General features: G+C 34.3%; 1 protein-coding gene across 6 annotated transcripts in view; it reads left to right on the forward strand.

The window, feature by feature from the left end:
• Window positions 1-14,478, forward strand: part of LOC107074170 (latrophilin Cirl) — a 284,489-nt gene that overhangs the window by 251,101 nt on the left and 18,910 nt on the right. For 5 of the 6 annotated variants that reach the window (XM_015335343.2, XM_015335342.2, XM_015335347.2 and 2 more), the window contains one exon: window positions 5,773-5,959. In XM_015335343.2, the coding sequence (XP_015190829.2) occupies window positions 5,773-5,959 (187 nt within the window). Of the gene's footprint in view, window positions 1-5,772; window positions 5,960-14,478 lie in introns of those variants that run through there. The other variant, XM_089177211.1, reaches the window with a different exon arrangement.

A 14,478-nucleotide genomic window follows, 5' to 3' on the forward strand; every position in this document is an offset into this window, starting at 1 on the left:
CATTGCTTTTGAGCATTTCTATAGATAGTCTATGCGAATAAAGGGATACTTGAAATATTAAGAAAAAAGAATTGAAAATAATATAATCTTCTAAAAAAAACTAACGAACATGTTATCTATAGGAATAAAGTTAAAGCCTGCTAATACTCGAGGAAACGGTATAGATACACTGTGCGTTCGCTTTGGAGATTGCGCTCATCTCAAGCGGATGTTGACCTACCATCCAAGAGGCACGTACAGAAGGCACAGTAATTGCACTACGTTATCGCGATTCTTGTTCTTCTTTCTTTCTCTCTCTTTCTCTCTCTCTTTCTCTCTCTCTTTCTCTCTCTCTCTTTCTCTCTCTCTTTCTCTCTCTTTCTCTCTCTTTCTCTCGCTTACTCTCTCGGTTGCTTCCTTCCTTGCTAGTACCGTTCAGAAACATTTATTCTCCTTTCCACGGTAAATGCATCATTATCGATCGACGTGGTCCATCTATCTTCACAGTCTCTTTAGCTATCTCTCCTTTTCTCTCTTTCTCTTCCTCTTTATCTCTATCTTTCTCTTGAAGTATATATACTTTGCTCCTTTTAACAACAAACGAAAAGAATGAAAAGCTCATCGACGAAATTTCTTTTCTACGTTCATTCTCCTTTTACTCTCTTTTTTTCTTTTTAGCGATATAGTTTCTTCGTTGAAACTATAGATAAATACCGATTCCTTCGAGACGATGAAACGTAAATAAAAGCAATAAGTAAATAAGATTATCGGTAATAAACTTTCGAGATCAACTGCACAAGGCTAACTAAAGTATAATATACATTAAGATGATCATCAGACCACGAACAGTTTTAAGTCATCCTCTCTATCCTAATGAAACAGTATTTTATGTCGGAAATATTAAATGAACAGAGAATATCCGTCCTATTCGCGTGTTTAAACTATCGAGCAAAATGAAAAGAACATAACGAGACAGTTGGTAAACGACAGAAGAATGAGCCAACGTCGCGTGCCAAAAGGCAGAGGAAGTGGTGGTGGTAGCCATTGACGGGGGCCAACGATGAAAAAAAATTTTTTTAAATGAAAAAATTAAAAAAAAGAAAAAAAAGGATGAGACGACGCTCGGACACAACTTCCACGAAATATTTCTATGGTGTCTGTCATCGATCGAACGTTTAATACCATACACGAGCAGGATATTCTTCTTAATCGACAGAATGGTCGAGAACGTTTCGTGTAACTCGCATCTTCCATACAACATACGTATATACATTCTTCCCTCACTATCTCACTCTGCCAATCTTTATCTTTCATATGAATGCTTTCATACACCTGCTGCTACACACCGAATAACAATTGGTATTCTTTTCTCGAGATTTTTTTTGTCGTTTCTTTACGTTAACTATTCAAAAATGGCTGTCGAAAGAAACAAAAGTTAGGCATCGAAAAATACAGTCTCCAATAGTTGTCATACCTGCCAAAAAATTGTTTTGATTTTTAACTCCTTCCAATAATGAAACAATACCCTTTTTTTAATATAAGAATTGAGAAAAACAATAGGGTTTTTGTTGAATTTAGATTTTCAAAATTTTCTTAGTACCCGTTAGTATCATTTAAGATTACACGTTACCCCCTTCCCCTTAATTGTCAAACGTAATTTAACTCGCTTTATCTTTATTATTATTATTACTATTATTAAGGAACTGTCAACTTTATCGTAAAAATCTCTAGTTAAGACAAACGATAAACGCATGAAACATAATCTCTCAATAAAATAGATAAAAACGATCTCTTATTACTCGGTGTTATCTTCACAACGTAACTGTATTGTAAGAAAAACTATACCGAGATAAACGTTCTATAAACGTTGACAATAATTTTTATGATACACGCATAATTCTTAAGCTCGTTGCTCACTATCTGTCAATGACTAACAATTTGATCGATGGAAGGTTGAAAATACAAACAATCACACCTGATGATTCCAATTTTTGAATCATAATATCTTATAGAAAATTAATGCTTTTATTTTTCTTATTATATTTATATAATAAATTATAATAATTATCCCAAAATATTAAATTAACTACATTGTAGTTTGATATAATCTCTTGACACAAATTATAAACTTTATTTTCTAAGCTACACAAACGGAAAATGAAAAATTTCTGGAAAGAATACGCTTAAGATACTCGAATATCCAGGTTAATAAACAAATATGAAAATTTAACTTTTGTTATTTAATTGCCTATACGAAAGTTGAAGTCACATTTTTCCTTATACCATACAGTATAATCATTCTTATGAAATTTTTCACGACTGTCAAAACACCATTTCTTTCTAAAAGGAAAGGCTTAGTAAATCTTATAATTTATTTAAGCAATTAGGCAAATTAGAAGATTGTACAATATTTAATCGAACATATTATCAACGATAACATCCATTTGATCAAGAAAAGAGAAAAAGAAAGTAATGATCATTTTCTTGTAAAAGTAGTAACTTTCTAATCGATAACTATGTATATTAGACGGAACGACGAGAAAGGATTAACCCGAATTAGAAATCCTACGGGCAGGTAAACGGCTCCCGGTCGAGAACGCTGAAGTCCACAGGCCGGAGGTATTCCAATCCATACAGAGGATGGTTGAAACGAAGCTACAAACTTACTCGAGTCTGGTCTCTAAGGGGGACTTTGATTTATTCGTCCCGGGAGCGCTTTGCGAAGTTGCGGCCTTCCTGTGCGAAGAAAACGTTCCGAGACTGGCACTGAAGATAACCTGACCATGTCATATACCTTTTATATTTATTAGTGAAAATGTTAAATCCTTGAAAAATTCTATAGCATTAATATAGTAGAATTTTATATTTTCATGGTAATTAATCAAATAGAATTAGACTAATTATTCATGTTATATAATGCAAATATATAATAATGATGAAAAATTGATGCAAACAAATGATCAATCTTACTTGACATCGTCATAGGTTTTTGCAAAGGCGTTATAAAAAAATGCCATATTTTTAGGGCATAAGTGGCAAACTTTGAAGAAAAAAGAAAAGACGGAAGTAGATAGAATAAAGAAAAGCTGAGAATTCCAAATGATATGGGTCTCGAGTCCCTCGCGTATGTTTATATAGTATCTCTGTGTGTACTTGCTTCGTACTTCACGAGTGCCTCCGAGAAAGCTTCCAAGTCTCCAAGAGCTGCATCGGAGCCGTCGACATCCCGCTGTTAGCTCGGCCCTTTCAAGTTGACCGCCATGGCAGCGGGAGGCTTCGCTTGCCAGCCCTCCGATATATTATTACTCCAAGTCATTAATGGTAAACTGCAATTCTCTTTTCTACTTCGGACAACTCGAGACAAGCGTTTTCGCCGTGGGGCGAATGATTCTCCGGCAGCCTCTTCCACAACCGACTTCTCTTCTCCTTCATTTCTGTCTAATCTATCTCTCTCTCTCTCTCTCTCTCTCTCTCTCTCTTGTTCTTTTTCTCTTTCTCTTACTAGAACATCAGCGAGTAGTTGTATCTCCTACAGCAACCTTCAGATTAGAAAAGTGTATCTTCCGCGAAACCACCTGGCATTCGAATTCGTGCGGTCGACCCACTGGAATCGTGCAAAGTTAGCCCAACTTGCTTCGTTTACCACACCAAATTCTAGTTGTTCTCTCTACCTATCTCTCTGTGCCTATCTCTCTGTTGGTACCTATTATTTCTACCTCTCTTGCTTTTAAAGCAGTACGATATCACCGCAAATTTACTACGAATTTCAAGATGTAAACAACGAGAGTATATAAGATAATCTTGATGAACTCTTGTTTTAATATTTTTATTCTTTATTATATTAATTCATCTACACCGCTTAATAATTAATTAATTAAGCATTATAAAATTTATACCTGGAATATATTATTCGGGATTATGCTAACTACTATTTGTCTAGGTTTTTCTTAAATTACTTTTCCTTGTCTGTGTGTGTGTATACTTTTTTAATACTTTATAAACATTTGAATAAATTATTTATTTAACTATCTATGTGTCCGGCTTGATTATTCTTTTCTTTATTTTATACGAAAATTTAAATGCAAATTCCGTCACGTTGACTCTACTGATTTACTAGCCGTATTACGTGCTCGTCGTCGTTCGCTCTTGGCAAGTCCGAACCGCGCTCTAAAGCGGCATTGTGGCGCGTTGGTATGGAACTAATAAACTCACGACTTTCACGGACAGAGTTATTACAGTCTCGGCGGCACCGCTCGTCCCTTTTCCTCTTTTGCCCTCCTCACTTTGCTTCTCCTTCCTACCTCACGCGCCGTTTCGTGGCCTGTAAGTACTTGGCTCGTCCTTGCCCCCGGTATACCGCCAGCACACTTCTTCGTCCTTCTTGAATTTTTTTCCTTCCATCTTTTCTTCCTTCTTATTCTACCCTCATCTTCCTTTTCCTCCTCCTCCTCCTCCTCCTCCTTCTTCTCCTCTCACTCTTACCTCTATCATGCTTTCAATTCTTGACATAGGGACTCTCTTTTCGAATAATTCTTTAAAAATGCTTTTGGTAATAAAATTAAAGTAATAGAATAAAAAATATAAATATTATCATTGAGTAATCATTTTTATATCTTATGTGAGACTTTATATATATACGATAAATAATTCTTCTCTGGTTAAATATTTTCTTTCATTTCGATCGATAGGATATATCAACAGTATTATAATTTAATAATAAAATTAATATATCATATCCCATTGATATAATTTAAGAACTTCTTCTGTCTACTAATTTAAATTCATTAGGCAAAGATAATTTGTGCCATTTGTTAAATGAGTTTCTTGCATTTTGAAGAACGACTTCGACCAAAAAGGATTCGCTAAGAATGAAGACTAAATGCGAGGATGTAAATCGCCTAATTCCCTTTCAAAATAATCCTCGCGAGGTCGAGGTTCCGTGAGTCGAATTCCGTGAAGCACGATGCTGCGATAAAAGGAATAAGAATGAATAAGAGAGAGGGAGAGAGAGAAAGCAAGAGAAAGGGTGAAAGGATAAGGAGGAGGAGGAGGAGGAGGAGGAGGAAGTGGAAGTGGAAGTGGAAGTGAAGAAGAAAGGTACTACTTGGACAAAGCCGCAGGCGGCCGTCTCTCGGCTTATGGAGCCCTTGCGATCGTTGTCGCAGAACGAAGGGGCAATCGAGTTACACTCAACGACTCTTCGTTGTCTCCGCCAACGTTATATATATATATAAGTTTCCTGTAAAAGATAGCTAGATAAATAAGGAGATAGATAGAGATAAAGAGCGAAGATAAAGATAGCGAAGACGAAGAATGATCTCTTTATCTTAATTCCATTAAGTTCTACAGGACGGCAGTTTCGATTGGGTAAACTTGCACACGCATACATACGCACGAACACGCACATATAAAGAAAATCAACATTTCTCTTTTTGGTACCTCTATGAAATTTCAAGAACGCGCTAGCTCCTTCGACGTCTTCTATCCACTTATTACAAAGAACACTCAGCGTTGCTATATTCTTCTCTATTTCACTCTCTCTCTCTCTCTCTCTCTCTCTCTCTCTCTCTCTATATATATATATATATATATATATATATATATATATATATATATGTATACAAAGTTTTATATATAGAGTACATATATATATATATATATATATACCTATATATTTTCCCCTTTCAAACTTTCTTCACGTTGTGTCCCGTCTTTCTGTCAACTCGACTACTCGTTTAAGGGCTTAACGAGTAACGCGCATAAACTTAGTTGGAAATTGAATTTTTGTTGCAGAGAGGTACGACACCGCGTACGCCTGCGAGGGCAAAACGCTATGGATCGAGTGCGGCGAAGGAAAGCTGATCCACCTGATAAGAGCCAACTATGGGAGGTTCTCGATAACGATATGCAACGAACACGGGAATACAGACTGGAGTGTCAATTGCATGTCGCCAAAAACTTTTCGCGTTCTCAATAACGAGTAAGTTTTTTTTTCCATTGTCTTTTTATTATAGATTTTATTTATTGTTATCCTTACAATTGCCCCCAAATCCAAGATACCTCCCGCAGTCCAAGGTATGGAGCAAAGAGCAAGGAAATAACTAGCACAAATTTCGATTAAAGAAATAGGAAGGAAAGGAAAGAGGAACGAAAAGCGAATAGGAGAGTGTTTCGTATGATTCGGCGAATTGGCCAATCGTTCGACCATCGAAACGCGTTTTTCGCTTTTTATTCCATATATTCCTTTCGTTTTTTTACTTCATTCCTTTTTTTTTGCCCAAAAACTTATTACAAATTTTGTTCTTTTATTTGTAAGATCTTAAATGTAAATACTTATTTTTAATTATATTTAATTATGTTATGTGTTATATTTTATGTTATTACAAAAATTATCAGATTTCTTTCACGAGTTCTCGCGCACCCCGTCTCTTTTTTTAGAAATAAACTTATGCTTTTCGCGCTCAGTTTTTTTATTCTTTACCATTTATTTATTCATACTTCTCGAGACTTCTAGAAACTATCGTCTTTTTTATTTATTTTTATTTTTGTTTAATTATTTTTTTTTTCTATTAATTTTTCTTTTTCTTCAATAACGCAATCGATTACGAGAATCCTTTTCTACGTTGCTTTAAATAATTTTAATTAATACTTTTAATTACTTGCACGCTTGTGAAATAACTACGTTTGGCTTGTGCTTTTTATATTGGTCAGTTCAATTCGATTTATCGCATGCTGGAGTTTTACTCATCAAACCTTTCATTCGCAATCAGCAATACTAAATTTATGTGTATCAATGCAAATAATATTAAAAAATAGCTTGGGGTATTTTCTTCTTTATTCGCTAACAACTTATTCGATGCTTTCGATAATGGAAGGTTTAATCAAACAAATGGAGCAAGTAATATTTTACGATGGACACTGTAATATAGAAAGTAATATCTAAATATGCTCATAAAACGAGAAAACTTAATAATACCACACCAGAAATTTGATCATTTTAATATTAGTATAATATTTCGAATAATACGTGCTCTTTCAGTTTAAACTCGTTGTGGTCCTATATTGAGTCACATTTGATATTTCATTTCTATGACGGATATAACAACAATTGTGTTTAAAAAATTCTTTTTAATTTTTTTAAATATCAAGGTAATTTCGAAGATATATCGATAACATCAAATTGTACAATACATTCGTTTTTAAACTTATTAAAAATGTTCGGACTGCAAAGAGTTAAAACCAGCAATTAAAGGTGATGACACTAGACGCTTTTTAAAGCGCGTTTATATTTCTCTCTAATCTTTAATTCGTAGAAGAAAAATACTATCGCGTCTGTATCAAAGCTTCTTTCTTTGCCAATTATAATATGCTAATTACATATATACGTATGTTATTCAAGCGAATCCGCGTTAGCTTTCACACTACCCACAGATCTACAAAAGCGCATAAGTTACGTAATAGAAAGAGAAAGAGAGAGAGAAAAAATGAAAGAATCAGAGAAAGAGAAAAAGAAGAGAAAGAAAGTCTTTGAGGAGAATAAAACGCAAACCAAAATCATTTAGGAATTCCGTTTAATCGTACCGCCTAGCCAAAACCAATTGCAGATTAACCGTCTGTCGGCTACGTTTCTCGGGACAAAGCGCAAAGCTACTAAACAGCGAGCTTGTGAGATGGAACGGGCAAGTGGAGAAAGGGGAGGAGTGTGGGAGAATAGGAAGAGAGAGAAACCAACCAAGTTGCAGACACTTGAGATTACGATTAAAGAGAAAACACAAGAGCTTTGCCGAAACGATTAATGAAATTGGATGCGGGGCCCCTACGAAACTCTGCTTTCTCTCGCATCCGTGATTCACCGTTCGAATTTAATGATCGCACCTGTTTCTACACGGTTGCTTTTTATTTTCTTACCAACTCGCCTAAAGATCATAAGTACTTTTAATAAAATATGATGTACTAAATAATTCTGAAATATAGTATCAACCGAATGTAAATTACTATTAGAAATTTTAATTCGTCATACGAACCGTTCAGTTATGGAACTTTTACAAATTTGAAATGGCAAAGCACTTATTTGGCAAATGCTCTAAATTTTTTTATACGAAAAATAAATTTCTTTTACACTATTTATGACCAAAATTAATATTTAATAAGAAATAATAGTTAAATAATAGTTTAGATCATTTTATTAATGTTTTATATTTTTCATTGTGTAGAATCAATCGATTAGACAAACAAATGGCTCATATACCAATGAATAGTTTTTTAAAGCTAAATTAATTTCGTTTTTCGAAATATTTCTCATCATTTTATCTTCGTCCTTGCACAATAATGAAACGTATTATTTTTCAAAAATATCTCTTATAAACGTAAAAATAGTGATACGTTATATTTCTTAATCCCCCTTTAAACGAATCTTTCGGAAAAATTTCTCATCGCGTTGAAAATTAGTGATGCCAATTGAGATTGAATGAAATTTACCATTATAAATTCGGGAAAATAGAGAGAGAGAAAAAAAGAGAGCCGTTCATAAAGGTCAACATTCGAGCTTGTCAATGAATAAGCACTAGAAATTTTATTAATTTTTTTCTTACATCGAAAGAGAAAAATAATAACTGATTTCTTCGTCAACTTTATTACAACATCGAATTACTAAATACAAAAGAAAAAAAAAGAAAAAGAGAAAGAGAGAGAAAGAAAGATAAGTAAAGTGAGCTTCATCTTTTCAAGACGACGACCTGCAAACGAAACTTTCATTCTATCGATAAACAAGTTTCGGTCTTTCTCCCGTGAGGTGAAATAAGAGAGGAGGAGAAAAAGGAGGAGGAGTCAGTGCTAACTGACTAATGAAATGATCGTAGCACTCGTTCTTCTTCCTCGGAAAAACTTTTCAGTTCGTATTTTATCGTTCGTACTTTCAGTACGATGTTCTCACCTCTTTCTCTCTCTCTCTCTCTCCTCAACGTTCTTTCGTCGACAACGCGATAACAAGAACCATCTTTTTAAAGAATATCAGACTCAAAAGTAGACGACATAGAATAAAAGAGTAAATTTACACTCAATGAATTTATTATAGAAAAAAAATAGCGTCGCGTGGCAACTATTCATTTTTAAACCATACACTTTTAATGAATCTTTTTAGGAGTTTCGACGATACATTTGTGACAACTCTCTCTCTCTCTCTCTCTCTCTCTCTCTCTTTCTCTTTCTTTTTCTATCCTTCGATCTCTTCTCCTCGTCGGTTGCTTACCAGCTTTTCACTACCTAGTAGAAGAGATTCAAGTGAACCGAGAAACAAATAAATATATAGGTGTGGGTAAAGAGAAAACACATAGATAGAAATACAAACGGTACACACCAAAGTTTCCGTCGACAAAACTCGTTCAATCCCTCCGTGGATTAAGAGGAAGAGACTTTTGGGTGAGCGAGCTCTTGTTTGGGTACTTAAAAGTATTCCAATTACGAATATGCAGAAAGAGAAAGTCCGAAGAATATTTCTCGCTCTGAAACTAGAGCGGATTCGACCGAGCATTCTAGAAATGTTAAAGTAGGGATGACAATGCAAATATAATACCCATACAAAATGTCTATTTCGTATCGAAAGAGGAGGGGGGAGGGAACGGCACTGAGTTTATCGCGATTGACGATTCAACGTTATACTGTACTTTTTTTTTCTCCGATAAAAAATAGAGTAAGCATATATGCATATATATATATATTAGGGTGGGTCAAAAAAATGACTTATTTTTTTTTTCAAGTGCAACGGAAAAATGGGTTGCTAGACAACTTAAAACAATTCTCACCAAATATGAGCTCTTAATTTTAATAGGAAGATCCTCCGCATCGCAGTTTTTTATTTGTTTTTCAGTCCAATAGATTAAAATTCATACCTCATTATTTATTGATTGTACAGAAAAATGTTCAAGACAAATTTTGTAGGAAATTTAATGCTCTACAAAAAAGGTATCTTATACTTTTTCCGTAAACCTCACCATTTGAATGATATTGAAGATTTAAATTTGATGATTTTTAGACAAATCTCATTTTTGCTTATGAATTTTATAACTCAACAATAAATGACTATTAAAAAGTGAACAATACAAATTTTTGTAGGAAATTTACTGCTGTATAAAAATGGTGTCTTATGTTTTGGCGATTAAATTAAGCGTTCAAAAGATATTTATCATCAAACTTTCATGTATACTGATTTTTGTCTCTGAATATCTTTTGAACGCTTAATTTAATCGCCAAAACAGAAGACACCATTTTTATACAGCAGTTAATTTCCTACAAAAATGTTTATTGTGCACTTTTTAATAGTTATTTATTGTCGAGTTATAAAATTCATAAACAAAAATGAAATTTGTCTAAAAATCATCAAATTTAAATCTTCAATATCATTCAAATGGTGAGGTTTACGGAAAAAATATAAGATACCTTTTTTGTAGAGCATTAAATTTCCTACAAAATTTGTCTAGAACATTTTTCTGTACAATTAATAAATAATGAGGTATGAATTTTAATCTATTGGACTGAAAAAAAATAAAAAACTGCGATGCGGAGGATCTTCCTATTAAAATTAAGAGCTCATATTTGGTGAGAATTGTTTTAAGTTGTCTAGCAACCCATTTTTCCGTTGCACTTGAAAAAAAAAAGTCATTTTTTTGACCCACCCTAATATATATATATATATATATATATGTTTATTTTTTAATAAAAGTAAATTACATTTGAAAATAAATTTCAAGCTATGAAAGAATGAAATCCATGAGGGGGGGGAGGATCTTTGATCAGTATAGTAACGTAAAATATAGAATACAAACTTTCAAATTTCGAATTTAAATTCCAACCCGAACCTCTGTGGTCCAGTTTTTTGTGTACCTTTAATATAAGTGTATATATGTATAAATATATATATAATAAATTCTCAAAAATATATTCAAAAATATATGGATCTCGATACGATTTCCTTTGTTCGTGTCGTCGAATCGTCCGATCACAAGTAACCCTTGTATATACGGGTATTATACGAGCGTTCAAACTCTGCCGTCTTCCTCGCGTTATCCTTGCTCCACCTGCTGCCACCCAGACGTCCATTTGCATGCTTAACAACGTAATGTTTTCAGAGAAGAATGAAAAGTATGTGTGTTTCGCTACGCACACGAGATATACAGCCACGATCGCGATTCCTCTCGTAGCCGCCATTGTAACGCTTTCCGTTGGCCAATAAGCGGATTCGTTGCAATGCGCATTCTACTATCCTCCTTTTTTTTCTCTCGTCCAATTTTTTTTTTACTTTTCCTTTTCCTTTTTTTTTGTTCTCGTATTCGTTCGAATCAACATTTTCCATTACTTTACGATCGTGACTGTGTTTTCATGAACATACGAAAGAGGAGATCTTAATACGTATTAAAAATAGATATTATTTTTCTCTTTACAAATTTTGCAATAGAAAAGAAATCATTTTAATTTAAAAGACACGAAAATTTTTGAATTTTATTCCTGTAAGTGAAAATCTCCTCTATCGTTTATTTCAGGTTTACTTATATATAAGTATAAGCATTAATATAAAGCAAATGTCACGTGTGTTGCTATGGACCCATCATTTTCCTTTCGTCGATATCCAGGATGCGAAAATGAGAAGATTTATCTACGAATTTCCGTGTACATGTTTAATCTTTTCTATTTTATCCATTTTTTTCTTTTTCCCTATTACTTTATCATAGCAGAGCACATTAACATCACAAATAATAACATAATCCTACAGAAAATGATTTATACAATAAAACATTTTTTTTCTTTTTGTCGAGAAATCTCTTTTTGAATATAATATCATCATTGAAACATCTGTACTATAGACAAACATTTTAGACGTATCGATTTAAATATATTCCTCGATGCAAACGATTAGCCGAGGAATTGCCAAGAATTTCAGAATATTCAACGACATTAGAAACGCGTGGTAATCGTGCGAATGACAAGTTTCTTACTTAGAATGTTACGGCAGGAACATTCTATCCTATTCCAAGGTTCTCCTTGAAGCTTCTCCTTGAAGAGGAACTCTAGCTCTTCCTCCTCTCTCCCTCACCAACAAACGAGTCTAGAAGATATATGTGTATATGTACGTTTGTACGTATGTATGCATTACGGGACAACTCGGAATCTTATTGTTGGAAACAACGATCGTTTGTCGGTGAGAGAGAATCGTGCTGCTTATCCTACAATAATACTAAGCGGTCTAAGTTTTGCCTACTACGACGTACTTTCGTGTCCGCGACGGTTAAATGCAACTCCTTTGCGAAAGTGTTACGCATATCCGCATTACATATCCCAGTTATGTACGCACGTTCAAACTTGCCAACTTTAACAGCGCGCGTCCCTAGACTCCTTCTTAGCGAGTTAAAGGTCCCACCCCTATACCTTGAAATAGAAAGGAATAAATTTTGAGTTAGAATTTATGGGAAGAATTCGTACAAATGAATTGGTAGACGTGATACAATTTTTTTCGTTTCTCTTATCGGTATCGTAGAATCGTTCTTGTTTACGTATAACGAACAGCAATCATTTTTATTCCAATCGTGAAATATTCATAACGTCCAATTATTTTCCTGATTTCTCTGATAAAAAAAATATAAAAAAATAAAAAGTAATATTCTCTTTTCGTATAATATATCATTTTAAATGCGACTGATAAATTTTCAACGTAATTGGTACACGAATATTTTTGCAGTACCACCGCCACCCCACTGTTGCCATTTCTTTCGAACAATACAAATAAAAATCATCGATAAACATTCGTACTACGGTGTACCATTGATGATTAAAATTGATACCATCCTTGTGTTCTGTACATTTTCAGCGATACAAAATTCTATACATACGTGTGTACATCGATATAGCGAACGCATCGATAATTTTTCATATATCAAATTAATTATTACAGCGGAACGATTTTCTTTTATATGTATATATATAGGTATATATATATTACCCAACATATATCGAACAGGAATTCGGAATAGAATAGCTCGGTGATTTTAATCGAATTTCGCGGCTAAAAAATCCATGAAAAAGCTCCGGCGCATAGTCGACGCTGTTTTCGAATCACGACATTTCCGCGTGCAAAAGCAGTAGCCAACGAGGGCGCTTAATCCTCCGTAATAGCGGCCGTCCTAGAGCGCGATAACAGATACCACACCCTTACACTTAACATACACACACATACACACACGCTCACGCATGAGCGCGCGAGCGCATAGGTACACATGAGTTTACAGACTTTGCACCTGCAAAGTGTTTCGTCGACGTCATTCGACGGTGACGATGCGTACTACTCACTCTTACACTCAAACCCCTGGAACATACGTTCTTACAAAAACACAGGGGGTGTTTGCGATCGTGAATTATAAAAAAGCTAATGTAAGTGAAAATCCCTTAACAGAAAGGGGACAGGATAATCGCCTTTTTCATTCAAAATGTTACGATAAATCAAGAGAAATTTATCGACTTTCTTTTCCTTTCTTTTTTTCTTTTCTTTTCTACTATTTTCACATTAAACACCAAAAAACAAAAATCAATTCAAATCCATCTTGTATCATCGGTATATTATAGACATCTTCTAGATAAATATATTCGAATGTGCCATTTAAAATAATACCCCGTCTGTTTTCTTGTTATATGAGATTTCCACGGGGACACTGTGAAAGTTCCATGGATATTTATGGCTACAGCTGAGACCATACATATATTACACGCACGTATGTGTTACTGGCGGCATTTGGGACTAAAATTCCTCGTCTGTCTTACCTTAAACACCACCTGTCATTTGTGTTCTAAAAACTCTCTTGCAAAAACACTGCTCATTACTAACAACTTTTCTCTCCTCGTTTCGTTGATTGCGTTCTGAAGATTATTTATGACCGTGTTTCTCATGCTAACGCGATACTTATTCGTGAGTAATAAATACGTGCCGAACTTAAGCAATATAATAAAGAAATAGAATTACATTTAACTGAGTGCGAAAATGCTACATTTGATTTTCATTATCGGTTGTCAACCTCGCGCGAGAATAGCGAATCGTGATGATCTGATCCAGTGATTATCATTTTCTGATATATAACTAACCTTCTTTTGATTAACGCGACGAATCGTAGGTGCAATCATCGTAATTCCTGCGCGGTGAACGTACGCAGTGAGATATTCGAGGAGGATCCTTGTCCTGGAACTGGAAAATACGTCGAGGTGCAGTACCATTGTCTAGGTTGGTTGAAATCCTATACATTTTTTTTTACTTTTTTTTTTTTACGTGCGACAACTCGAAACATCGTTCATCGAAACTCCATTAAAAATCTGACACGAATCGATATGGCACGGTACATTTGTGAATAAAGTAAATTTTCCTCCCATTTTTCTTCCCCCCTCTTTCTTCCATCTTTTTCTCCTTGATATCGACTCGAAAAATGAAAAAGAAAAATAAAGAAAAACAAAAGGATATATAATAAT

The sequence above is a fragment of the Polistes dominula genome, unplaced genomic scaffold (assembly GCF_049000335.1).
Source record: "Polistes dominula isolate Pdom_NZ unplaced genomic scaffold, Pdom_raw_medaka contig_20, whole genome shotgun sequence".
Classification (NCBI taxonomy): Eukaryota; Metazoa; Arthropoda; class Insecta; order Hymenoptera; family Vespidae; genus Polistes; species Polistes dominula.